The sequence below is a fragment of the Passer domesticus genome, chromosome 1 (genome assembly GCF_036417665.1).
Source record: "Passer domesticus isolate bPasDom1 chromosome 1, bPasDom1.hap1, whole genome shotgun sequence".
NCBI lineage: Eukaryota > Metazoa > Chordata > Aves > Passeriformes > Passeridae > Passer > Passer domesticus.
This window is the reverse complement of record NC_087474.1, coordinates 34,667,580-34,695,350: the sequence shown is the minus strand read 5'-3', so window position 1 is coordinate 34,695,350 and position 27,771 is coordinate 34,667,580. Positions and strand designations below refer to the sequence as shown.

Here is a 27,771-nt window from a genome sequence, read left to right as displayed (position 1 = left end):
TCCAGGAACTCTGTGCTTGGAGTTCTTATTCAGACCTTTCCAATGAAACCATGGAAATTGCAGCAAAGCTCTGCAAAATCAAACCCCCTCTAAGATGCTGACAGGGGCAAGTCCTCCTGTACATTTCTGTAAGACTGTCAGGTGATGGCTGAATGAGGGTATTGCCACTGGATGCTTTCTGACTGGGTTTTTTTGAAGTCCAGCTCTGCTGCAGCGTGAGGAAAACAAGGAATTAACAAATCATTACACAATGAAGGAAATAAAAATATGTTTCTCTGTGCACTGATACACTTTATTCAGGGCAGACACGTGCAGTTTGCATAGCTTAAAAACATGAGCTTAAAAACGTGTTACCTATTAGCAAAACATGCCTTTTTTACTCTCTTCCAATATGTTTGCAGTTTGAATCAAACTGCTTGAGATAAAATGAGATACAAAGTCAGAACCTGAAAGCTCTCACTCGCATGTCACCTTCCAGCTGTAATGGAAACCTAGGCTGTTACTGTTCTTGTCTAGGATGCCTGAACATAGCTCCATTCTTTCCTGGGGATATCAGAAATGGAAGCTATTGCATTTCAATCAGCAGACAGTAATACAGCTCAGTGAACATCTTCAAGGCAGGACCTGGAAGCACTTACACCGGCACTGAGAAATACCCTCAACATTTCTGTGCTACAGGATTTAGCATGAGGTTGGTAAACCTTCTGTCCCAGTTTAGACTTCAGGTTAACACATGGAGAAGAATGCTGCCATTGTTTCTCTGTTCCAGTGGTGGCACCTCATCTAACAGGACAAACCAGCCTAAGGCCAACACCAACTGCATCCACTGGGGCTCACTTAAAAGTACTCTGAATAGTATTTCAAGTCTTTATTTTCTTCCATTTTCCATGAGCTGGGAGAGGAATGAACTAGGTTATTTAGTAAGTGCTGTCAGCCAAAAGGTGACCTGTTCTTGAATCTGACCTTTTAGCTCAGCTTCATGGGTGGGTTTGGCTCAAAGCACTGTGCCTGGATTGCGAAATTCAAAGAAACAGGTGGAGTTACATTATAAGGTATTTATTTGTGTTATTCTGGAATTCCTTTGCTCTTGCCTGAGGCTTTGCTCTGGAAGCTTTAAAAGTTTAAACTGCTTCATTCTTGCATGAAGCATTTTGTCCTTACATGTCTCCTGTCATGGGAACCTGAAATGTTGACCATGTTTAAATAGATAACTGAAAGTAATTCTATGTTTTGTGGTGCTCAAAGAATCATTGAGTGCTAGTATTGCATGAAAGGTGGGTAAAAATGAGGAAAACATACCAGCATGCTTAGCCACCTCTCTTTGTTGATCCCAGTTCCATGAGGAGAAGAGTTTAGCTGATGGATGTAACCACAGGGGCAAAGTCTAAATGATCACAATGAGGAAACAGTGTTGGTACAACCAACCATTCCATTTAAAAGCCATATAGGAAGGAAAAGAGGAAAAGCAGGGATAGATGCTTTCCCTTTGGTTTTTTTAATTTGTGTGTACTAAGTTATGTTTATATTAGGGGGAAATGTGCTCCACAATCCATGTCCCCTTCTGGCCCATGCTCTGGAATTTAGTTGCCTTGGAAACCAAATACACATTTACTCTGTTACTAAGTGAAACAAGTGCATCAACAATTATTTTCTAAATGGTACTGCACCACAGATTTTCATTTTATTTTTTGAAGAGGTATTAGGTAACATATTTTTCTATGGTACATATATCTACAGCAAACCTTATTTTCTATGTTTTTATCACTATGTTAAAAAGTAGTATAAATGAAGATGCCCATGTCTCTGAAATTCCAAACATTTCCTCTCTAAACCAAAAATCTTTTCATCCTTTTTTGTTATAAATATCACTTGTGGTCAATTACCATATTTGCATACACATTTTTTTAACATTTACCTAGATTCTGAAGGAATTATATTCCCAGTGTAGTATCCAAAATATAATAAATAATACATAATTTAAAAACCTGGCATACTCATAATTTAAAATAAAGGCATCACATGTCAGTAAAACAGCATTTTACTCAGCTTTTATGCAATTAAAAATTTTTCTCACCCTAGATTTGGGCAATGGTCAGGTATCACTTGTGTTCTGGAAGAATTTGCTATCATCATCTTTAGCTGAAAATTAAAGCATTTTCCAGAATGTCACAGGAAATTTTAAATGACATAGCAGAAATAGTAATAGATTCTGATGCTATCAAAGAAAGCATAAGTGGTAATCAAGATGAGTGGAGTGATGCCTGAACACAGTGTGGAATCTTTAGCACTCAAAGTAGACAGAGAATTTGACACTGGGAGATGTTTGGTCAACACAATAGAGAATACTCTTCGTGTCCTCTGTTATAAACAATTTTATATGCTTGATACCAATTTATTATGATTTACTGAGAGCAGGTGACTGGAAGGCTCTAAGCAGAATAATCTGTTACTCCTTCCTTTCACTGAAGTTTAAACAATGTGCTGTATATTTAAAAATCCCTCACAATTTTCTCTCTCTTGAAAATAATTCAAAACCAAGTCAATAAATGACTTTCATTAATGATGCCCTTCCCCTTTAATATGTACATAGGATTATGATTGGTTTATACTATAAATCAGATGTTGATGTGGGAAGACTCAAATCTTTGTTCTTCTCTCTTAGCACGGTTTTGGGAAGTGTCATCATTGACTTTATCTTCAAAAAGGAAAGTACCCTAATGAGATACTGAAGTGGAAGTTTGCTTGGCTAAGTTCATACTGTATGAGACCATTCTTGTTATTTAACCTCATCTCTCATTCACTCCTTTGAAAGACAGCAGGTCAGCAGCAATGCAGGCTCTACAGAAGAAGCTTCTTTAGAAAATTTGGTCTTTTCAGGATCATCTTGAAGACCCACAACAGCAAGAATCTACACAATCTTCTTGGCTAAAACTGACAGCTTGAAAGACTTAACTCAGGCTGCAAGCCAATGGAAGCAAACCAGTATTTTCTTCCTAGGTTAAAACTGGCTGTTTCCCTTCACTTGCTGTTTTTAGCTAGCACTTCTGTCACTGTAATAATAATAATAATAGTAATAATAATAATAATAATAGTAAGCTCATCCCATGGCTTTACAAGAGCAAATGGATGCTGCTGATTCTTTCTATTCCCAAATAAGCAGAGAAGATGTTACCCTCCTTACTACCACAAAAGTTTCCTGAGGAGTTGTCCTTAAATATAATTAAAACAACAACAAAAATGTTGTTAATATTTCAGTCTCATTCTCCCATCCAAATTAGACTGTGGACAAGGATTTAAGGAAGGATGTGCCAAACACTGAGGACCATTAGTAGTCCAAGTCAATTAAAGCAATTACTGTCTAATTAAGTGTTAATTTATGCTCTGTGTAATCTCACAGAGAGTAGAAATTTGGCTCAGGTTAATTGGAAAACAAAATTTTTGCCATTATATGTGGAAACATCTATTACTTTTATACATACAAAACCTAGTTTGTTTTATATGAGTCGAGGGCACTGTAAAACAAGGCTAAACTCCTGTCCTGGTTTAGCTGGCTTCCTCTTACAGTTTCAAAAATCTCACTTTTTTTCCTGTATCCTCAGAAGTCACAGCATACACTGAAGACAAGCTGTCTGGCAGCCAATTTTCCATGTTTCCATCAAAGGGCAAACTTAAGTGTCTTCTGCAACAGCAGAGTTGAGAATTTATTGATTCTCACAATCTCTCTATTCCCTGCTTCACAGAATAAATAGAAGTTTTAGCTAGAGCTGGATTAACCGGGAGCCAGGCTTTTAAACAAGAGACATTCCTGATTTCCCTGCATGCTACAGCAAACACAAGCATCCTTCTTGTCCTTGCAGGAAATGCATCTTAAATCCCAAGCAGAAGTAATGTTAAACTTTGGAGACGACCTCTGCAGAGACCTGTCAGTCACCTCTGACGTAGCCCACGGGAACGCTCAAACTCCCACACCTGATTTGCGTTCTTGTTGCACACGCTCAGAAACAAGTCCTTCTCACCTTCACTCTTTGCTGCCTCTATGCATTTGCCAGAAAGGACATGGACAATCATTCCATTCTACAAGATGAGAGAAGAAGGGAAAGAAAGAACAAATGAAAAGTAAGGGATTTCCAGTAAAAGCTAGGCCATGTTTCAGAAAATTTATATACAATATATCACCAGTCATAACTGGTTGTTCAAATATTTTTTAAGCAATGCTTCGAACATAATGACTGGATTTAGCTTTCTGCCCAGAGCATGGTGAATATTCGTAGTTCCTTTTGAGCCTAACACGAGTGGTAGGTGCTGAGTTCTCTTCCACTATTGTTTTTTTCCTGTGGCTACAGGTTGTCATCGGCACCAACCTCAGTACTACAGGCCACAACATTTCATAAGGACCAATGTTTGCCTTAGGAATCAAACCAAATTACTGTGAGACTGTTCCAGAGGATTGCTGCATCCCTACAACTACAGTAACTGCTGTTTTCCCAGGCTGTCCCAGAGCATGACAATTTTCAGTCTTGCTGGGGAGTTCCTGCTCTGCTGGGTAAAGTTCACTGAAAACCAATGAATTCCTCTAATAGGAAGTTTGCTCTTCTCTTACAATGTAGAAGAAAATTTAATGTTTCCCATTGTAAGCTCCAATAAGGGCTCTCATTTGAGAGCAGTCGGGATTTCCAAACCCTCCCTCAATCTGAAAGAAATGGGAAAGGATTTGCCCTGCTCTTGTTTTCGCAACCCCTGATTCCGATTCTATTTCAATAAGGCCAGTAAGACAAACAGGTAAAACAAAGACACAGAATTTTAGGTAGGATTTCTGTAGTTTGTATTTCTAAACCAAATGCTTTTTACACAGACAGTGTTAGTGGGCAGGAGACATCCTATTTTTTTCTGAGTTAAAAAGGTACAGAAGTGAAATTTGCCCTTCAGGTACCTCATCCCTTCCTCACACACAAATCTTGAAATCACCCAGTGATCCCACAGTCACCATCAGCTGCCTCTCCCGCATGGCAGAGCCACCACTGACCTCCTGGACATCCCAGTTCTGGTTGCTGTTGTCTGTCTCCTTTGTACAGTTTTGAGGGATAACCTTCCCGTGTCTGACATCAAAGCAAAGCAGCGGAGCAGAACCAAGCAAGATTTCCTTCATGTTATATTCAAAGTGCTGGGAAAGGAAGGGTTTGTTTGAACAATGATGGATGGACATTCCAGTTCATTTTTAAATGTTAATTCTAAAGACAATTTCCTGTACATGTTTGTTAAGAGGCAATCCAAACATGAGTTACAGAGATCCAACAGCCTTGACCCTTCAAGCAGTTCCCCCTGCTAGCAAATTCTGGCATAACTATTTACCTAAGGAAAGGCTTTGTGAACTATGATTATGTGTGACATAAACCCACCCTATCATAAAATTTTCCAGTTTCATAAATATTTGAACAGAAGGGTGTTTCTGACAGTGTCTTCACATGCTGCAGTTTGAAATGTGCCTGCAGCTCACCCTGAGCTAGACCAATGCCAGCTAGGGAGTGTAATTTACCTCCTGCCTTAGACTGCAGTTTAGGCATTAATCTTCAGATTTAGTCACTAATGGGGAAACCCCCTCTCCTCCCCCCCTATATTTTGGAACTGTTATTTTTTTTTACTCACAAGTTTTCTGTTCCCCAGACACTATCAAATATACTAAAGAAATAATTTTGCCTTAATTTTGTCTTTTGGAGAAAATTGTGGGTATCTGCCTCAGTGATACATGGAGACATTGGAATTTTTTGAGTGGCACTCAGCGGTGGAAGAGTGGGCACATTCTAATTTTGAACATGCCAGTATTTCCACTAGTGTCAGCCCAGCCACTTACGTATTGGGGTGCCTGTCTTCTGCACGGCTCCCTAGATCTGACACAGTGCCTGTGCACTCAAAGTATACATTACCTGCGTGGGACTGTCACTGCAAGGGGACAGTTCAATAGACCCTTCTGCAGTAGCTCTTCCAGGCCTGTAATCTGCACAGAAGCCAACACCAGTATTGTAAAGCTGTAAGTAAAGGTTTATACTGAAATAAATCACAATTGGATACAAACAAAATATCCTTCAGCTAACATTTTGTGATTGTATCCCTTTATGACATATGAATTTGTTAATAAATCAGGCACTATTTATTTTCTTTCAGACTTGATCTTACATATTGATCTTGCAAACTAATGTGATACAAAAGGCAGTGTTTCACCAGGGGTCAGTTACCCAGTGAGTTTTTTTTAAATTAGAGAGATCCACTTCTGGGATTAACTATTATGATAATTAAAAGAAAGGTATCAAAATGTTTATGCCAGTGGAAAATTGCACTTCAATGAGACACTGTAGTCAGAAAAAACCACAAGATATTCCTGAAAAAAAGAAACTAGACAATTCCTGTGATCCAAACTCAGTTCTTACACATTTCTCAAGCTAACTTTGAAAAGAAAGAGCACTATTTCATAAAATAGTAAAAGGACACAGTAAAATCTGGCTAAAGATAGCTGAATGTGAATTAATTAGTAGACCTTGTTGCCTTGTTGGGGGAAATTCCCTTCCAGTATGGCTGCTGGGAATAAATTAATATTTAATGAATTCTGATTATCAACTATGTGTTTAAAAAAACCCCAGACATTCCCTGTCCTCTACAAAGTCAGCCAGAGAACTGCTATTGCTATTACTTCTGTCCTTTAGGAAGTGCAGGACTGAAGAAATGCTTTTTTTCTTCTTTGTGCATGTGGGGCAGCACAGAGATATCTTGGCTGCTGTCACTTCTGCCATCTGCACGAGGCAACACAGTTCTTTTCCTTTACTAATGGCACCTGAAGAACCTAAGGTTAGGATCCTCTGACCTGTGACACTGAACTGAGTCAGACACTCTGGGTTCAGTTCCTGGCTGGTTTCTCAACATTTATGTGAGAATTTGGGCCAGCTCTTTGTCTTTTTCTTTCTCCTCCCACCCTGCTTGCATTGCCTGTTTGGACTGAGTACTCAGGACATGGAAGTGACACTGGAGTCTTTGAACAATGCAAAAAAAGGATCATTCTTTATAGTGTGTTTTCTCTTACCTTGCCAGAGAATCTTGGTGTGTCTCCAGGTTGGGAGAGTTCAGGGTACACATTTGATAGAAACCACTGGAAATTTCTACAGCCCAGTCTCTTCTGTAGCTGAAGGCGCTCGCTGCAGTCTGGCTTCTCTGCCTTTATGGAGAAAGGGAGAAAGGGCAACAAGGTTACTGGTGTATTTGTGTTAGAGATGCTAGGAGTGGAAATGACTACACAAGAATTATTTCTACTGCCTTTTCTATCCTAAATGTTATAGATTTTTATGTGTATCACTTATGACATATACAAAAGAGGAGATCCAGCTATAGCCTTCCTCAAGCTTTGTGCTAAAACAGTCACAGTCTGGCATTGTGACAGAAGTGTTTCAGAAGTAGCATATGTTGTGAAATGTCCTAAATGTCTAAAATTTTTATTATACTGCCAAATAAGTCAGTCTTTGTCATATTTTTATTTTAAAAAGTCAGGACCAAGTTTGATAGTTGTTGCACTGAAATTCAGTGGGATTGTATTAGATTGCCATTTAATATAGACTTTTTCCTGCTGATAAAAACTCAACTTCCTGGCCTTTAACAGCCCAAATTACCCAGTTACTGTCAATCCTCTATGATCAGAAGGAATAAGTGATGACAGAATTGAACTCAAAATGTAGTCTAGCACCTATTATCTGTCTATTATCTGACAGTTAGTAAATCTAATGAACAAAGGTGTTCTGCAGTTATAATACCTAAAATCTTTCCTATGATTTCTTTATTTTCTTGAATTATAAAGACGCAATATCAGCTCTCAGCTTTCCTGGTAGCAGCTGTGTTATGATAAAAGATAAATGCCTTCAACCCTTGGTGCAGCTACAGGCATCTGTACTGCACAGGACTGACAGGCTGAATATTTGAGGGTATTTAGCACTAAAGATGACTAAAGGGGTTCTCAAAACCTCTAAGCACTTACGTGTCTAATTCTGCAGTTTCAAAACCACACAAAACACTTTTCTAATCCCTCAGTGCCCAAATATTAAAAACATCTAACAACCCTTAAAAGTTTCCCTCCTCTTTCTTGCCAGCAGTAGATCTCCCCTCTTCATGTTTCTACTTTTTAAAAAATGCAGTTTGGGATGGGATTCCAGGAAACTGGTCTGGATTTCTTCATCAAAAATTAAAATTGGCAACGTAAGCAGAGAACTGCCTGTAAATAACTTTTCCCCAGACCAGCTATTTCTCTGTATCCATAAAAAAGAAAGAAAAGGACTTTGTAGCATGGAAAACACTGACAAATGAAGAGCCTTGGTGATCCAAGGGGAGGTGTCAGTCTCTAAAGGCAGGGATCAATCTTTCCATATGGCACTGTTTGCCAGCTTTTGTAAACTCCACAGGTAAAGCTCAGCAGTTGCAGTATGTTAAAGAGAACCTCATACTTCAGCTTCAGTCTTAGATTCAATAAGCATAACAACAAAGTTTAGCAATTCTGCACCACACAAACCTGTCCTCTAGAGGTTCACTGTGAAAAGGGAGAGAGAGAAGTAAAATGCTTCCCCTAAAAAGAGATGTTTCTCATGAGACTCTGCCTTGGCTGAGGAAGGCAGTGGCAGTAAATCTCATTTTATCATATTAGTTACAGTCTGCATTTGATGTTGACTAAATGGTGTAAATAATGTACAGAAAGTCATTGTCCCCGGAAACCAATCCAAAAGGAAACTGTGCTTGTAAACTCAATATGCAAACCACACAAGAAAAGGAGCAAAAGAGCTGGTGGCTGAAATAGTAAAGAGCTGGGAAGAGCCTAATTCATCTGTTTAATGCTCACACCACAGGCATTCTGTGCAAGATGTGATTCAGACCATAAACCAAGAAGAGTTATAAAGCCAGCTAAATGGGGGTCACTGGTTGTTTGCTGCAGTGAGCAATGGTGGTGGTGAAGACTCACGGAGAATTCTGTAGTGGCCCATAGGTGGCTCTGCTCACCCTCTCAGAGCAATAAATCCCCTCAGGGCCCTTTGCCGCTGAGTGGCAATAATGTCCTTGCTTGCTTATGCCTTTTGAATAACATCCCGCTGCACTGACAGGCTGAAAACATCAGCTGTGAAAGAAAGGAGCACACAAAAAGGGCCATTTATGTTATGGTGTGCTGCACACAGAGATCATAAAATTGATCATTTGAGGGAGCATCATACTCAGAAGTAGTAAAAGAATTCTGGCTAGAATAAACTCAGGCAAAAGGTCATGCTGCTTACAGCTAGCAAGCTGAATCATTGGTGACTGTAGTTTTTAGTAGAGAAAATTGCTTCTGAGCTGACAAGAAAAGTCTTCAGGGAATTATTAAATTATATAAAGACCTCACTGCCCATTTTAAAAGGTTTGGTCTAGTGGCTATAAACCTTTGTGAATCAATTGACAAGCTCCTGGCCAGTGAAGTTCAAACCTGCAACACAGACAAGGAGGGAGGATCTTTTAAAAGTATGTGAAAATAAGAGTAAAAAAGGAAACACAATAGTTGCAGACTCCACAATTAGTAGGCTGACTGGAGAGGCAGATCCACTGGTGGAGCATAAGGAGTTGGACTAGGCAGCAAGAGAGAAGTCACACTGATACACAGCCCTGTTCCCCTCCCCACTGTAATGCAGCTCCTGCTGGATCTGGCTTGCTTGGGTGATGGGCAGCCCTGAATGACTGTGGCGTGCAGGACAGGTATTACTGGTGCTCACCAGTGCAGGTGAGCTCTTTAAAGCCATCAGGATTGGTGGCAGCCTGGGCTGTAGCGACCAAGCCCTTGAGTTTGTGATCTCAAGAAGTGTGAGCCTGGTGAGGAGCAAAGTCAAGACCCTGAACTTTGCAAGAGCAAACTTCCAACTGTTTAAGGAGCTGGTGAAAGAGATCCCCTAGGAAACTGTCCTTAAGGGCAGAGGTGCTGACCAGAGCTGGCAGCTCTTTAAAGCCGCTTTTCCTACAGTGCAAGAGCTCTCTATCCTAGTGTGTAGGAAACTGAGCAAGGCAGGCCAGAAACTAGCAGGGCTGAGCAAGGATCTGCTCATCAGAGGAGTAAGAAAGAAATGCACAGACTGTGAAAGCGGGGACAGATGAGCTGAGGAAGGTACAGGGATATGGTTTGAATATGTCAGGGTGGGGTCAGGAAAGGCAAGGCAAAGCTGGAACAGGACTTGGCAAGGGACACAAAGAATCACAAGAAGGGATTCTATAAATACATAGGTCAGAAAAGAAAGGACAAGGAGAGTGTAGCCCCCATTCCTGCCAGTAACCAAGAAAAGTGAACTGGTGGCGACTGATATGGAGAAAGCTGAGCAGTATTCCTGAGTCTTTGCTGGCAGTCAGGCTCTCCATTCTCTCAAGACCCTGATCCTCTGAGTGAGTGGGAAATGGGAAGGAAGTTCCTCCCCCTATAAGGGAAGAGCAAGCTGGGGATCACTTGATGAAACTAAATAGAAGTGAGGGCTTCAGGGAGAATCTAGAGCAGCCTCCCAGTACCTAAAGGGGACTTACAAAAAGGAGCAGTAGTTTTAAACTCAAAGAGAGCAGGTCTAGATTAGTTATTGGGAAGAAATCCTTTACTCAGAGGGTGGTGAGGCACTGGCACAGGTTGTCCAGAGAAGCTGTAGATGCCTCATCCCTGGATGGGGATGAGGCATCATCCCTGAGGCTCTAGGCCAGGCTGGATGGGGCCCTGAGCAGACTGATCTAGTGAATGGCATCCTTGTGCATGGCAGTGGAGTTGGAATGAGACAGTCTTTAAGGTCCCTTCCATCCCAAACCATTCTCTGATTCTATGAAATGCAGGAGCAAATATGAATGGGAAACTGCATGGCACCTACCCATGCTCTGCCTAAATGCTTCCAGTGAGTTTTTTTCTCCTTAAAAGTGTGGCATTGTTAAATGAACAGGAAGATACGTGATATATTTTCATTCAAAACTGCTTACAAGTTTGTCCACTGCCTTGTAGAAAGAATACGATTAGAAGAAAAGGTACTGGAGCCAGAGAATTCCTGAGAACTGCAGCAACATTAACATTATTAACAACATTAACTACACCAACAACATTCCCCACAGCTGCAAGTCTCCCAATAAGCAAACATCCACTTGTTTGTAATACAAGGGATATACAGTTCCTTGACCACCGCTGATCTGCCATGGAGACTGTACTTAAAAAACAGGTGTGGCCATTCTGTAGTTATTGGATGGGGTGTAAACTGCAGATGGTTCAAGTGTAGCTGCATGCCAGGGCTATACCACACATCTGCCTGCAAGCCTGTCCTCGCTTACAGGCTGCTGGGAATCCAAATTCCTGGAGGAATGTAGAGTCAGATGTCTGCACCTTGCTTCTAGTGAAAATGTAACCTGTAAATAGTGGTGTGTTGAGGTCTGACTTTCTCAGTTCAGATAATTCTGGATATGTCAGTTCAGGGGAAAAAAAGACACCATTTTTTTGTCACTAGACCACTCAGATATGTTCTCTTCCAGGAGAGACACTATAATTTGCCACTTGCCTGTGAATAATACTGAATATCCTCAGGAACCATATGAGGAAGATCTAGAACAATCCTTTGAGCACACAGGGATGCAGGTTTCTGCTTCAGATGCATCACATCCCTCCATGTACTATCAGTGACAAAACAAACCACAGCTTGCTGGGGAGTCATTTGGAGGTTATGCTCCATAAGGTTTGATAATTTCAGCACAAGAACTTAGGCACAAGTTTCTTTCTCTCCTTTCTGATCTGACAGCTCTTTCACTGGAAGGTTTAATAAAAAGATTATCCCCTGCATCTGACTGCATACAGACATCTCCACTCCTATTCCTCTCCCTTCACTTATCTCAACACAAACCTCAGAAACAAACCTCTACAGATGATTTACCTTGCTGATTAAGAAAGCCACTGTGTCATGCTTGTAGAAGTTCTCTTTAAAGGAGCCCAACCAGGTCTCTGCTATTCGGATTTTGTTCCTCACAATGGCCTCTTCATAGGAGAAAGCACGGGGGAAGTGATTTCGATAGACGTGCCCAACTCGGGAGCACGGGATAATTTCTACAGAGCCACCACAGAGCCAGGTCTGAAACACAGGTGAAAGCACAAATAGAGATTACCTCATTTAGATTACTTTTATCTGAAATGGAGACACTCCTTTACTCTTGAGTCTGCTTCAGGAAATCCTGGAAACAGCAGGAGTATTATTATATGCTTCTTCATACATTGCTCCTCACAGACCCAGAGAAGATACTGGGCATTCAGACCTCTGATTTGACCCAGTATGGCTATTTATATGCTTTTATGTTTTTCTGTGCACAAACAGTGCAGAGTAATGGAGAGATCTGGGTGCACACCTTCCCTTGTCTGGGACAATAAAAACACTATGCCCTTTGTGCCTGCAATTTTCATTGGTTTTCAATATCAGTTACTCTCTGTACACAACAAAAATAAATGCAAAGGATTCAATATAAATAATTGGCTATTAAAACTACAGGCTGGCAAAGAAATAAAGCTACTCTCCCTTTGGTGCATGTTAACATGCCAGAATAGAAGAGGCAGCTTTCAGAGGGTGCCAAAAGCAGTGACAGAGGCCTCGGGCAGATAGTGATAGCCAGCAAAACTTCCTTCTTCTGACATAATGCTCCTATCTCACAGCAGCTGCATGTTCTTGTATAGTCCTGACAGGCTATGGAGCATGGGGATTGATTTCTGCAGGAAAGGTTGTAGTCTCCATAACCCAACACATTCTACACTGTTTTTACAAATATCTTCATCCTTTTTCACTCAAGTTCCTTAAAATTGCAAGAGTTATCACGGCTTGATGTTTTAATTAAGGTCCTTACCCTAATAGATAGTTCCAGGTTTTCTGCTCCCCACATAGTCATGTCAGAATCATAAGCTCCAGTATTTTGGAAGTAATGTCGATCCATGGCCACCACTGCACCAGCTACTGCAGGACTCCTGTGTAGAAAACAGTTTGGAAGTTAACACCTTGATTTATGGATAAGGAATTACACAGAGGGTGAAAATTCCACCATTTACATAGAGAGAGTATTACAAAATGATTCAATACTGCTCTGTATAAGCTTGAACGAACTGATTATCTAACCAAAATAAAGAACAACTAGAGTGTAATTCTAGGATTTGTTTGGGGAAGGGAGCTAAGAGCTGAATTATCAAATAAGACTCAGAACAGTGGGGAACATTGCACACATGTACATTCAAAACAAGAGATAAACAGATCATGACTAAGACATCTTTTTTATCTGTGTATAACATGTCTTTTGATTTCCCTACAAACCTCCACACCTTGTCTAGTCAGGCTGTACTCTAGCTGTATTGATGTGTGGAAAGTATTTGTCACATTGAAAGTGTGACTGCAGTCTAGTTAGAATGATTACTAAAGGCCAAAACAAACAGCACAAACAAAAAAACTTTCCCTTAGGATTTACTAATTGAGCAAGTAACCACTCCTTTCTGTTGTTAGCTGGAAGATGACCCAAAATGACCCAAACTGTACGGTTTTGCTGCTGAGCTGAGCAAGGCACATTGTCTGATGGATTGTTACCTGATAGGGCTGATGGGAGACTGTCGTACCTTCTCTTCATGCTCTGGCACTGGTTCCCAATGAAAATCTAATTTCCAATCAAAAACACCTCGATGCACACCCACAGAGTGATAGTACTGAAAGGTCTTCCAGTCTATGACATCTATGACAGGGGAGACGACACTGTTTCTGAAAAAAGACAACATCACTCACTTCCCAAACCAAAGCATAAATTAAGTTAATTTCTCTGTTAGTAAACATTAGTTCTCCTCTTTGACATTGCCAAGCACAAGCACTCCTCTAAATGCTGAGTGCCCTTAGTTTCCCTGCTGACAGAAGCTCATGCTGGGATTCCCATGCTCATTGCATGGGAATATTGAGCATGCAGTAAGGAATCTAAAAATCAATAATTTACTGATACCCTGTACCTTGCATTGTCATTTAACACTATCTAGGATTTTGTTAGCAGTTAACTATCAGAATTCTTCCAAAGCTGTTTCACACAGAAGCCCCAACCTTTGCTGCTACAGGCTCTGCATGGATGCAAAGTTTATAGCAGAAGATGATTTTGGCCTCTCACACTTTACCATGGTTGATTTTCTTGTAGATGTTGCACATACTTCACGAGTTTGTCACATCAGGCTAAAAAAGAGTTCACTTATACTTAGTTTGTTCTGCTGGTTGTTTTGAAAAAATATTTATTACTGAGTTTGTAAGCCAGTGCCTGCTTGTATTTTATCACAATCTTAGAATGCTCTTGCAAATGCAAGATATTTCCCTATGGCAAAGAAGTCACAGTATTTCACAGTGTACTTGCAGATCATCTTGGAATTAATTGGTAGTTCAGAACAACCTTCAGTGTTCCTTGTTTTCAGGTAAATGATATATCACATTTGGAAATTTTCAGAGTATGAATGAAATTATATTAGGGACTGCAGGGAAAAAGTGTTGAAGAATAACATTATCCATTTCTTCTGCTATGCTAAAAGGATAGGCTCTGGTCTCAGTGCAAAGGCTGCTCTATAGACAGAAGTTCCTCTGGAGAAAAATCAGTAATAGTTAAGGGGGATTAAATATTGGAAAAAATATTGTTCTAGAGTAGGAATATCCATGTAGGAAATTATTCCCTAGGAAAAAAAAAAACTTCATGTTACACAGACAGAGAAAAATGAAACGGTCAATTTGGGGGGAAAATGTAGATGTTTTTATCTCCTCTTTTAAAATGTATATGTTGGTCAGAAATCACAAGGAGAGAAGTTTGCTTGAAACGTAAGACTGTCAGTGAAGAAAGGACATCTCAGAAGTCTTCAGTGCAGTGAGACATTTGTATTTTTCCATGGCAGAGGCCAGAACCCCCTAAGGAAAATGGTAGCTCTGGGTGATGTTAATGTAATCTTGAAATATCTTCTCTGCCTCTACAATCACTAGAATAATGTTTTTTCAGTATCAGAGTGGGGGAAAATGCCCAGCTTTGTTTTTTCACAGTTGACTTTTCCTGTAGAGGATTTTAAAAGTCCACAGAGAAACAGACTACTGCTTGCTAGTTGAGAGTACAAAGATGAACCATGCAGAGGATTGCTTTAAAATTTTTTTCCTAGTAAGAGCAGACTGTCCTACGATGAGCTTAAGGCAGAAATATTTAAAATAGAAAAGTGAATTTATTTCTCTGCTCAGGTGGAAAACAATCCTTTATAATATGCAATAATATGCACTCTTAGAAACAAGTATCTGGTTTATAGATAGGTGAGAAAATTTTATGGTTGCATGCAGCATTTGCAGGCATATACATCAAAACAGTGAGTTCCTGTCATCCTTCCCCAGGACTCAAAAAGAAATGGAAAGAAGTGATACTAAAAATAATAAAGCTAATATCCTTCTCTGATTCTCCTAATGATGTCCCTGTGATACAGTTTTGTATCCATGACAGGAGAAACCACCCAGGACTGAAGCCAGCAGGGCCCTTTCCACTGGAAGCTTTACTCACTAACAGCATGCAAAGCAAACCACCTGCTTCTAAAAGTTCCTAAAGGTAGTGTCCCACTGGACTCACACAAACAGGCATTTCTTTTCTTTGATATGCTGGGAGAAATCCATCTGACAAGTTAAATGGATTTTAAATGACTAAACGTCAAAAATGAAAAGTCACTGTAACAATAATTTCTACAGCCTGCTGCATTCTCCAGTGTATGAGAATCTCTGACAACTGCCTGGTTGGGAGGGTAGATGCAACTGCATAGTTCCCACCTCAGTTTGCTGCTGCTGCTGAAACCCACACTATTTATTGCTTCTGGTTTAGCCATTCTCACTCAGACAGGACTGAGGAATTAATGACCCCAGGGTAGTTTATTTTGTGATTTCAGATTCAAGAGGGAAATATCAGGAGGGCGTATTTGAGTAGAAGCCAGAGGCAATGTAGACTAAACTACTCAGAAGATCTTGACCACATGAACTGGATAGTTCAGAGAGAAACAATGCAAATACAGACACACTCAGATATATTCTGGATCAGAAGATCCAAACATTTCAGACTATCCTACATGTTCATATCATTGTAACTATTTAAAACCTGTATTTTTTTTTTAATCCACCTTAAATTTGTTGCCACTATAAAGCTCCAAACTCCAGTGGTGCTTCTGGCATGAGTGCAACTGCTCACATGAGTAGGCACCACAGTAGGAGTTCTAGTTATTGGGCATTGATTCTTCAATATTTCAATTCAAGAAATATACCAGTAAGGACATAATGGATTCTGATAGTTTGGAGACCAAGCAATTATCCAAGCTATCTGCAAATTATGACATGGAAAATTACAGTGTTTAAATTGAAAATAACTTGCAGGAATAGGCCATGTTCTATCCTGGCTAAATTCAACCATAAACCAGAACAAAATAAAGTCTGATCTCTTTCCCACAAAGTTATACAATAAAAATTGATAGCTGTGTTTTAGAGCTACTACTCGTGTAGCTTTTTCAGAATGCCAAGATTAACAGTTTTCAAGAGCATGTTTGTAAGAGTAATTCTAAACCTTCAGCTGGTGTAAGTGTAAGTATAGTCATGATGCAGCTCTGCTGAAACCAACAGAAACACACCTTCTTAAAACTAAATATTGGGAGTGTCTTTCTGATCTGAAATAGAAGAATCAAGTAACTTGTGTGAAAATTGGTCAATATTCAATTTTAATCCTAACCAAGTAGAGCTTTACCCATTTTTTTGTTGGTATGATTTTAAAAAAATAGCTGTTTTCTGCATATACAATGATGATTTGACATTTGTGTAGTTCTAAATGCAAATTTGCAGTAGATGGTAATTGGAAGATGTTCTCAGCTATTCTTGTTTTTAACTGGGTAACTGGCAGACAGCAGCTTCTCAGCACTTTGAAATGAAACACAAACTACTTCTAATTTTACTCTGTGGAATCTGAGGAAATGGAAAAACAGGAAATTCAAATGCAACTAACAGCAAGGCTTTGAACTGTTTGACTAATCTGTGAATATTTCAAATGCTTGGAACTCACACAAATTACAAAAGGTCACAATTCCATGAAAAAGAGCAACCCAAACAAGAACAATTTCCTGGTTTGGGATTTCTTTACCAAATACAATTGCAAATGAAAAGTCTTCCCATGACCCTTTATAGTCAGCATGCACGTTATGTTCTTTTCTAATTTTAAACTAAGTAACATGGGGAGAGGAAGATTTAATTAATGTATCAGTTTTGAACTACTGGATACACATTTTTGAAAGTGCTTTTGTATTGATTTATACTTTGTCTTACTGGGAAGGGACTAGATTTTAATCTGTTTAAATCCTCCTTTAAATAAGGAGAAAAAGAAATCCCAAAAAAAAACAAACATGAAAATTATGTATATTCCTCAACCTATTTCAGGATGCGTCACAAATTAGATAGATAAGAAATCCAGGCAGTCCCAGTTCTCTGTTTCTGCACGCAGTCAAAACTTCAGTGAGTAACTGAGGACCCAAGCTGGATCCACAAAATGCTGCATTTCCACTGCAAGCACCTTGCTGGTAAACTGAAGTCTTAGAAATACAGACCACTTGACATTAGATAGGGTTAATAAGAAGATAAAATGCAGTGATAAGGAATGTTACAAAGGATTACTTAAATACTGCCTTACAGACCAACTCCAGATTAACTTAGGGCACAGGAACAGTCTACTCGAATGGGTGGACTATTCATATGCTAAGCACTAAGCAAATCTCTGCAAAGGAGAGTGCTAAGGGAATGCTTTATTAAAAACTAATTTTTGAACCTGCCTTTTTTGCTAAAATGTTAAAATTTGTATGTAGAGTAACAAAATCTGTAGACGTAACTAACACCTTTTAACACTCGACATTCAGGGATCTGAGCCATGAATTATGCCTAAATCTTTATTGCTCCCGTGTTTAGCAGTAATATTTGCTTTTGGCTGTAGACTCTTGTCTTTATTTTCTTTACCTCAACTTCTTTAAAATAGGCCACCTTCTGATCCTGATCAACGGTGAAAGATTGTAAAGAGACAGCTTATCTTCCCATAACCTACCATGTAAATGCAGAATTTTGACTGAATTTGAAATGAGTGTTATTGGCAAATGGGGGATATAAAAGGATCAAGCAAACACAGAAATCCCAGGAAGTAGGCTGTTACATGTGAAGCATATGGAAGGCTTTCAAAACAGGGAGAGCAGCATGGAATTGCATGCTCAGATGCTGGGGTTGTGTGGGCTCTGAATGGTTAACATCATGCTTCCCCAAGCCTGTGAGAAGTTAGAAAACAGATGGCTTATGTATTTGATAGCTCAAAAAGCTGGGATATGGGCCACTGAAAAGTGGGGAATCAGAGTAAAAGAGATGAAGAAGCTGTTCATTTTTAGTGCAAAATATTTCCTTTCTCTCTTGTGTATTACCATAAAATCAGAACCACACTGAAAATTTCTGGACAATAGAATGATAGAACTCATTGTATTCCTGTATCTACAAGCAAAGGCTTCAATTTGTTCCTGATGGGAGCACACAGATGATGAAACACCTTTCCACTGCTATGCTAATTTCTTATTTTGTTTATCAGCATTTTCATTAAAGATTAGTGACCCAGAATCACAGTGCTAAGTAGAGGCACTTTGAATTTTAGAAACCAAATAAGCTTTTTAAAATAATGTAACAGGCTTTTGTTTCCTAATCTAATATTTGAGCTGTAGTATAGGCAGTGCTCCAGCACAGAGAGAAACAGTCCCTGCAATGAGGAGCAGGGGAAAGGTCCTAAGGTCGAGCTACACCTTTGCAAATCACCCTTCTGTCCATAGCTATGGTGCCCAGGCCTCTTTTACAGGTGGAATTCCTTGTCAAGGATATCATCAAGGTTCATTCTGCTTTCATGAAGTATTTTAAGGAAATATGTTTTGGATTTTTTTTTAATCATCCTGTTTAAGCATGGTGGCCACTGCTTTTAGATCAAAGGAACAACATCTTTAAGGCTTTATGGCACAGTTCATTATGTGCCCCCTCTGCCTTTCCCTGCGTTTGGACAGAATACAAAATAGCAATTCTGCAGTCTCCTGGAAGAGGCAAACCCTTCCAAAGATGACTGTAATAACAGCACAGCTGCAATGTTATGCACCATGCTACTCACCTGGAATTAGCCTGGAACACAAACAGTTGTCAAATGAAATTATCTGTGGGACACCTCATGTAGTTTTCTAATATTGTCCAGGTACCTACGGTATTCATCGTTGAATAATCAAAATGTCAAGAAATGCTTTAGAAACCACTGAACCATTCTCTAGGCAATATACTAAGCTGATGCACAGCTTCCCAGTCAATTTATTAGCCATGGTTCACAGAACTAGTCCCAGTCAAGGTGCTCAAAGTGTATATTCAAAGATTTTGGAATGATCTAATACTTTTTTTTTTCAGAAAAATAAATTAGATTGGGTTTGTCAATAAAGCCATCAGGTAGGGAGATGAAATGTCATTACCTAGAACAAGTATCTGCCAAGTACTTCTGTATATATAATTCTATACCCGTAAAACTGGGATAACTTTTCTTATATTTATCCTACAGTCTACTAAAAATTGTGACTCTTTCTTGTTGTATGTTCAACTCACGGTAAAATCTCAGTCTGGGCAAGGATCTCTCAGCATCACTCTAAGATAGATCACAATAACAGTGACACACTTGGATCCAGAGTCTAGAAAATTAGTCTTAATCACTATTTTTAAAGTTAAAACCACTCTACAGCTTCCTTAAATTCCTGCAAAGGTTTGAGCTTTGAAAGGCTGCATTGGTCATTCCAGCAAATAACTCACTCACTCCAGGTGATTGTTTTCCTATCCTCTCCCTCCAGCAAAAGTGCATGAGCTACAGTTTGATCAGTATGTTAAGAAGGGGAAAGATGGATATTTCACCAGTCACTCTCAACTTCCTGTGCTTTCCTCACTTGGATAGTCCCAGGGAGTGAATATGATTCAATTTAACAGTTCCTCAAGTGCTAAATGAAGCCAAGTTGATTATGCTAATGCTTCACATTTCCATGGTGATCTCCATGCAAGCATTATAAGCAATTTATGAAAAGTCATGAATTAATTTCTTTATCAGGTCAGTGTAGTTGTCACCATTCTTCAGCTGGAGAAAGAAGGACAGTAAGGGAAGGTGACTGCCAGGTGCCTTAGACCTTATCTTCGCTCCTCAACGGAGCATATCACAGGTTCTCCTCACTAGCAGTGAGCTTCACAAAGCTTCCAGGGTCAGACACAGTGACTGATACAGCACACATAAAGCTTAACCCATACTATTATCCAGTTTTCCACCTTTGCTTCATTAATCCAATTAGATATTAGTTAATTCACTGTTAAATTCTGCTCTCCTGGGGTATGAATGAACATATGGGCCCTATAAGGGAAGAGAATTCCCTTCTCACCCCCTGGTGACAGTGCTACAGAATCTCTGGATGATAGCAGACTTGGAGGCTTTGCATTCCCTCAGGAGGGATAATTTTTGACAGTGAATTTTTAACATTGTGGGGTTGTGGGGTCCTAAATTCTGTCTTGCTGTTGTGATTCTCCCTTCACTACAGCTCTCCTCTGAGACTTTTTGTAACTTTTAATTTCAGCAATTTCAACACCCTTGAATAAGGACTGGCCAATTGAAACACACACTAGTTTTGTCTGAACATCAAAAACAGACTATAGTTCAAGGCAGAAGAATTATGAAGTATATTCATAGTAAACCATCTAATTTGTCAGCAAGAAAAAAATCTGCTTTTCCAAGGAGGACCTTTTTGAAAAGAATATTCCTGACGTTCTAGGGCAGCATTGCTCTTGCTTTCAGTATTCTTAATGTTTTCATTCAAATGATGTAATAATTTCAAAAAGCTCACATTAATTCTCTTGTAAGCAAACATAATAAGCCATAAAAGCAGTTTCTTCCAGTGCCTGGGAACAACCTTTGAAGGTGTTTAGTGTGACTATTTAACAGTCTAGTAAAAGTTTAACAATTTTTTTTTTACCCTCTCTAGCAATTATTTTTTTTCCCAAGTGACAAGTTAATGTACAAATTTTTCTTTCAAAAAAGTCCCTTTAATAAAAGATTTACTGGCATGTAAGCCTAGAAACATTTGCAGTGGTTTTAATATCTTCAAAGGACTGCATAGATGAGCTCAGCTGTACATTAGAAAGCAGGCCCAAGAACCACCCTAAACATTAAATTCTCAGAAATGTGAATCTCTACCTTACTCTGTAATTTTGAGGTTAGTGATTAGCTAGACCTGCCTAGATTGCCCTGGAAGTCTGGGCTTTTTCTGTGGAAGAGAAATGGCAACCGAATGGTGACATTGGTACACAGCCAAACTGGCTCAGGATAAAACCTTTTATTCTTGCCACCATCACTGAGGCAGCTAAAAAGTAAAAACAATGGAGTCTTGCAGTAGTTTTCTCTGGTCGATGTTTGCTGATTTACAAACAGGTTGAGACTGAAACCTTTTAAATTCAGACCACCAGGAAGCCTTCTAAAGTTTCTAAGCTCTAACTGGATACAAATTCTGAAATTTACACACAGTGTAAAAGTGACGGTAATCAGCTCTGAGACCTATCCTGCTTCCCACACATCAGAGTGATGCCGAAGATGATAAGGTAGAAAATAAAAGGGATGTGACCAGAAGTAAGAAGGAAACCAAGGGAGGATTACAAAAACTACCCAAGACTTTCCAAACATGTCCCTTTCAGCAGAAATTAGCATATCCAGGGCTATTTACCGGCTGCTGGAGAGCCTGGCCAGGAGGGGCTCCAGCCAGCCCTTCTGACACTCGCAGTGGGAATCCATGAAGATGAGCACATCCCCCGTAGCCCGTGCGGCTCCCAGCATCCGGCCTCGGATGACTCCAAGCCTCTTGTTGCTCCGGATGAGCTTCACACCATCCAGCTTAGAGATGTATTCACTCAGAGCTGACTTCAGGGGCCCTGTCAGAAACAGAACAGTCACTGAAATGTTTTAGCTTTGATTCGAGCTGTTATAGAGAAGAAACAGGTAGTAGGAGATGCTACTTCTTGCTGGGAAAATGTTTCAGGGGCATTTGTTTTAAATGGCCAAGTAGGCCACGTTTCAAATATTTCTACAGCAGCATAATGTCAGAGGGAAGTAGAGACTAATGGAAACTGAGATTCACAAGTTATGAGGCTGTTCCTGTGGGAATGTTAATAGCCTCCTTTCCTGTTTTCAGCAAAAGGTGGATGCTCTCATCCTCTCATAAAATACACAGATGAGAGTGAGATACTACAGGTGTTTGGCTTTCCCAAGCACTTTGGATTACTTTAGCAATGTAGACTTTTCCACTGTATGCTTCAGCCAAAATCCAAGTCTGGAAATTATGACAGCAGATCTGGTCCAGTGGGAATCCTAAGATTTGCATACTGTGATCTTATTTTAAAGTAAGAAAGTTCAGAGTGGGTGTAAACGATGTGGGGAAAAAACAGAAATATGTTTCAAAGTTGAATAGCTACACTAAATTCTAGGGATGGATAATGAAACCTGGGCTCTGGGCTGTGCTTAGCTCACTTCCTGAGAGTCCTCTTTGCCTTCTCCTCTCCTCACACACTTCTTGGAGGAGGACAGTTTCTTCCCGAAGTTTTGGAAAAAAGAACTCACAGAGAAATGGGAGCTACCTTGCTGGCTGAGATCGTCGACTAGGATGATATCCTTGAGGAATGCCTTTGGAGCTGTATCCATAATGCTGTGCACAGTTCTCAGCAGAGTAGACCAGGCTTCATCATGGAAACAGATGATGACACTAGCAGTAGGCAGACTGGAGTCATATTTTTGCTGTAGGCACCTGCATGAGTGAAATGAGGAAGACACTGGAACCACTGGAACAAATGGCTAGTTTTTTTCTCAGAGCAAAGTTGCAAGCAGCACCTAAACCTTCAGGGGTGGAGAGCAGTTTAAGATCTTAACTCACTTCTAAGAAAAAGAAGTACTAAGGTGTCCAAAACTGGAATATGAAGTGAAAATATGGGAATAGCACTATCAAAATTATAATACAAAAAGAGGAAACCGTTCCTGTGTTCTAGGATAGTTCTTTTTCTCTGCTCTGTCTGCCTCAAAAACAGAGCTCAAACAGAAATGGTCCAGAACATAAAGAAAAAGTGAAGACAATTAGAGCAGAGTGAGGAATAAAGCAGATCACTCAGCTTCCACCAATTTCCACATTTTCTCAAGTAAGAGAGAAAAGAGCAAACAATTGTAGTACTATTAAGACTAAGAAATAAAATAACTAATCTGCACAACAGATCAGTACACCTGTGCATTACCTCACCAAGATCCTAGTGAATGAAGCCAACATCTCAGTCCTCTATGGCAGACATGGATCTTTATATGGACCATGATTACAAACATAGATACATTTAAGAAAGAAAATGTATTTTCACTATAAAGTTTGTACTTTTCCAATGAAATGAATTGCTTTGCCAATGAAAATGAATCACTGCTGAATGAGACTCCAGCTGGGAGTCAGTGTGCAATCAAACCAGCAGAGCAGTCTGGGAGGGGGTGGCATGGTGCAAAGTGGACAATCCAGTTTTGGGGGTTTGTTCCATCATTATTTTTCATTGTCTTGGGCTTAGGGAACAGTGCCTGCAGGGAGAGTCTGCACCTTGGCTTTGTCTCAGGAGGCCACATGGCACTGGGCAAGGAGAGGGCTCACCATCTTGTCTTGGTCTCAGGACAAACTGTGTTACACTGCCAAGCCACAGGAAGATCCCCCTGGCATCTTGTCTTTGTCTCTGGAATAACCACTGTCATTGCTGAGCCACAAGGATCATCCCCCCACCTTGTCTTTGTCTCAGTGGCCACGCAGAGCTAAGTCAAGGTGGTGAATGCCTTTTGTGGGTAAAGCACCTTCTCATTTTGTATACTTTTGTTATTAGCATTGCTGCTGTCACTGTGTGTTTCTTACTCCATTGCTGTTTGCTTTCAGTAAATTGTTATCTCAACCCATATTCTCTCTCCTTTGTCCCTCCCTCACCAGAAGGGAACAGGGGGAAGTTTATTTCCCAGTTGGTGTTAAACCACCACAATAACTCAAACATTTAAAGATGACAAACACTTCCCATTCGTCCTCACAGAGACTGCATATGAAAACCATCTATTCTGGTGTGAGGGTGCACATTTTCCAGAAAATGTCTTCAAATGCCCATTGTAGATATGCAAAGACTATGTCTATATACTGCTTTGCTGACATCAGAAAACACATTTTAAAAATCTTTCTATTTCACAAATAACAGTCATTCAGTGTCCTAACTAATTTAATCTCCACCAGCAAGAATTTCTTCAAGGAATTACACAATTGGCTGAATGTAGCCCATTGTTATTTCAGCATTTTTGTATTGCCAAGCAAATAATTATACAGATTTTACAGTGGTTGTTAAACAATTGGCTACTCAGCAGAAATTCATGTAAGGGATATAATTTTAGTGTTTTACTTGTTTATTAGTGTTTTACTTAGTGCTTCTGTTCATGGACTGAGGTTCTTAAGAGATTTCATAGTCTGAATGATTTAATGATGAATACACATAAATGGTTACTACAGATGCGCTTCTGGGAATATATATTTAAATTAGCAGAATCTTAATAATCTATTGTATTTTTCAATATTTCACTTTTTTGCATAGAAAGGAAAATTTTCTTGCTGATTTTTACACTGTAATTAATCTATATTGCCTTTGATTTACTAATTTTGTGTAATCAACAATACTTTTACTTCACAATTTCATATAAGGTGATTGTTTCCATTTTCAGCAGTATCAAGAAAAGAATACTCTCATGACTTGGGAGTGAGTATTTTCAAGCAATAGAATTGAGAAATAATTAAGAAAAGTGAAGATCTGATGCAGTCCTTTTACTACCAAGCAGCTTCTAACAAGAAACATTCTATAGCTATTAGCACCTAGCTGCTAGCACTGTGGTTATAGCAAGAAAATAAGGCTGTTGTGAAATCTTAATTGGAAAAGAATTGAAAATAACGGCACTTGAACACATAACCTTGGTGGTGAGTGCTTAGTTGCCATGGAGATTGGCAAAGACTTGCAATATAGATATCTAATCTTCACAAAAATGCACAAGGGTACTGGTATACAAAAATATCTTCCCGTCATTTGGAGCAGTTTCATAGCCTGTCTATCATAAATTGGCATTTCAAAAAGTCAGGGCTGTGACTGATAGGAGACATAGTGATTTAATCTAATTTGTGAAAAACAAGGAATTGTCACATGCAGCAGTGAACAGAGAGCAATTCTGACAGGGCAAAGGCAGAGCTGACAGGGACTCCCACTCACCTTCAGGAAAATATTCAATTGAGATTCAGCTCCAAACAGCACTCCAGAGGAAGCTATACTTTGGTAATGAAACTTAAAACTTTTGTAGATACCTTGTGAGTTTCTTTTGCCATTTGACATTCAAACCCAAGACAGGAAAATAGATCTTTCTTTTGGACAGAACCCCCATCATAAAAGTCACAATTCAGGTGTCCCAGGAGAGTGTCAGTCCCAGCTGGAGCAAATGATATCAGCAGAAAGCATTTTGAGGGATGAAAGTACCCTCAGAGGATGGGCCACTTCTCATGTGAAGTATTTGCCATCCAATTTCAAGTGACATGAGGGAGACTGAGTCCATGGAGGTAACTCACCAAAATATCTCTAACTGGTTGGCTTCTCTCTAATTAAATAATAACAGACATTGTGATGAACAACATGATGCAAACCACAAAGAGACACAGACAATCTGATTCTGGTTTGCTCTCTTCTTACACTCCTGTAAAACTGGACTGACACAGTTGAGAGCCAGGCCCCTAGAGTAAACTACACCTAAAAGTCATTGTTGTGGGGGTTTCTGTAAACACCTGGGGTTTCTGGACTCTGTAAGTTGTGGTGTTGAGAACACTTTAGGCTGTAACTAGTGAGACAGCAAAATCCACCCACTCAGGAGCTCTGAGACCATGGTTTAAATGCTACCAAGATCAGTATTAACTAAAGCTGTATCTTGTGGGATGGCCCTTCAGCTGCCAAAGTAAAACTAGTTTTTGGCTTTCCACCAAAGGCAGTAAACCAGGGTAGTCATTCCTCCTTTGAACATTACACAGTTCGAAGAGTTAGCAGTGAAGCATGCCAAAAAATAACTGAAATAATATCAGCATGTCATTATTTAATGGAGTTAACCAAATTAACACTGAACCCAGTCAATAAGTACAGAAAACACACTTTCATTTATCTTTCTTTGAGACTGTACCCTTAAATTAGAGCTGTCTTTAAACATGTGAAAATGAACACAAGAAAAAAATTTATTCTGGGTCTGATTTAAATGTTTTCCAATACATGTTTCCACCGTGTCCTGGGAGAAAACTACAATTGTTTTTGTTACAGGAGACAAGACACCACTCACATCCCTTGCCTCCCTCTGGGAAGGGAAGCATAGTACAGAATCAGTTAGGTTGGAAAAGACCTCTGAGATCATCAAGTCCAGTCTTTGACTGATCATCACCTTCTCAAGGAGGCCACAGCACTATGTGCCATGTCCAGTCTTTCCTTAAACACTTCCAGGTTCAGTGACTCCACACCTCCTTGGACCCAACGTTTAATTGCCCTTTCTATGAAGAAATTCCTCCTAATGTCCAACCTGAACTTTCCCTAAGGCAGCTTGGTAGTAGATACAGCTCAGATCCTTTTGAAGAAGTGTGATGAGCAGCTCCTCCTGGGCTGCTGGGGCAACTGGCTCTCAAATCTCCAGACTCCAAATGTAACACCTACAGCTTCAAATGCAACATTTTTTTCACAGCTGCCAGGTATGTTGGTGTTGGCAGAGCTTGTCTGACACACAATCTCCACCTCCCTTCCTCCCAGGAGTTTCCTTTCAATACTTGCCACAGAATCACAGGATGTTCTGAGTTGGAAGGACCCACAAAGATCACGGAGTCCAACTCCTGGCCCTGCCCAGGACACCCGAAGGGTCACACCATTTCCTGAGAGTGCTGTCCAAATGCTTCTTGAACTGTCAGGCTTGGTGCTGTGACCATTTCCCTGGGGAGCTGTTCCAGTGCCCAACCACCCTCTGGGTGAAGAATCTTCTCCTAATATTCAGCCTAAACCTCCCCTAACACAACTTCAGGCATTCCCTCGGGTCCTGTCACTGCTCACCACAGAGAAGAGATCAGTGCCTGTCCCTCCTCCTCCCCTTGTGAGGAACCTGCAGACAGCAGCGAGGTCTCCCCTCAGTCTCCTGCAAGCCAAGCAAACCAAGCGACCTCAGCCGCTCTTCACACGGCTTCTCCTCCAGACCCGCTGCCACCTTTGCTGGCCTCCCCTATAGCTTTATATCTTTCTTATGTTGTGATGCCCAAAAGTGCACACGATATTTAAAGTGAGGCCACACCAGTGCAGAGTCGGCTCCAGTTTTATGAGTGACCATCGGGTCACTTTTGTTCTGGAAGAGCTGAAAGCCCCAACTCTTCACTCATTCATCACTCGGTAATACCCCACAGCTCTGGCAGGTGGGCTGAGACGGGGCCTGGCGGAGGAGGGAAGCCGCCTCTCCTGCTGTCCAGTGCGGCGCGGGTTCCCTCCCCCTCTGCAGCCCAGCAGCCGGACAGACAGACAGACGGACGGAAGGACGGACGGACAGAGAAGGGCGGGGCCCGGGGCTTTCCCTGCC

At 40.2% G+C, this 27,771-nt stretch overlaps 1 protein-coding gene across 2 annotated transcripts in view; it reads right to left on the bottom strand.

Moving 5' to 3' along the window:
• Positions 1-270: 270 nt before the first annotated feature.
• Positions 271-27,771, bottom strand: part of GALNT15 (polypeptide N-acetylgalactosaminyltransferase 15) — a 29,604-nt gene continuing 2,103 nt past the window's right edge. For both annotated transcript variants that reach the window (XM_064413660.1, XM_064413671.1), the window contains exons 3-11: positions 22,737-22,903; positions 21,830-22,034; positions 13,605-13,772; positions 12,880-12,997; positions 11,925-12,119; positions 7,070-7,201; positions 5,922-6,023; positions 5,024-5,161; positions 271-4,074 (exon numbers count right to left, since the gene is read on the bottom strand). In XM_064413660.1, the coding sequence (XP_064269730.1) occupies positions 3,928-4,074; positions 5,024-5,161; positions 5,922-6,023; positions 7,070-7,201; positions 11,925-12,119; positions 12,880-12,997; positions 13,605-13,772; positions 21,830-22,034; positions 22,737-22,903 (1,372 nt within the window). In that variant the 3' untranslated portion in view covers positions 271-3,927. The remainder of the gene's footprint in view (positions 4,075-5,023; positions 5,162-5,921; positions 6,024-7,069; positions 7,202-11,924; positions 12,120-12,879; positions 12,998-13,604; positions 13,773-21,829; positions 22,035-22,736; positions 22,904-27,771) is intronic.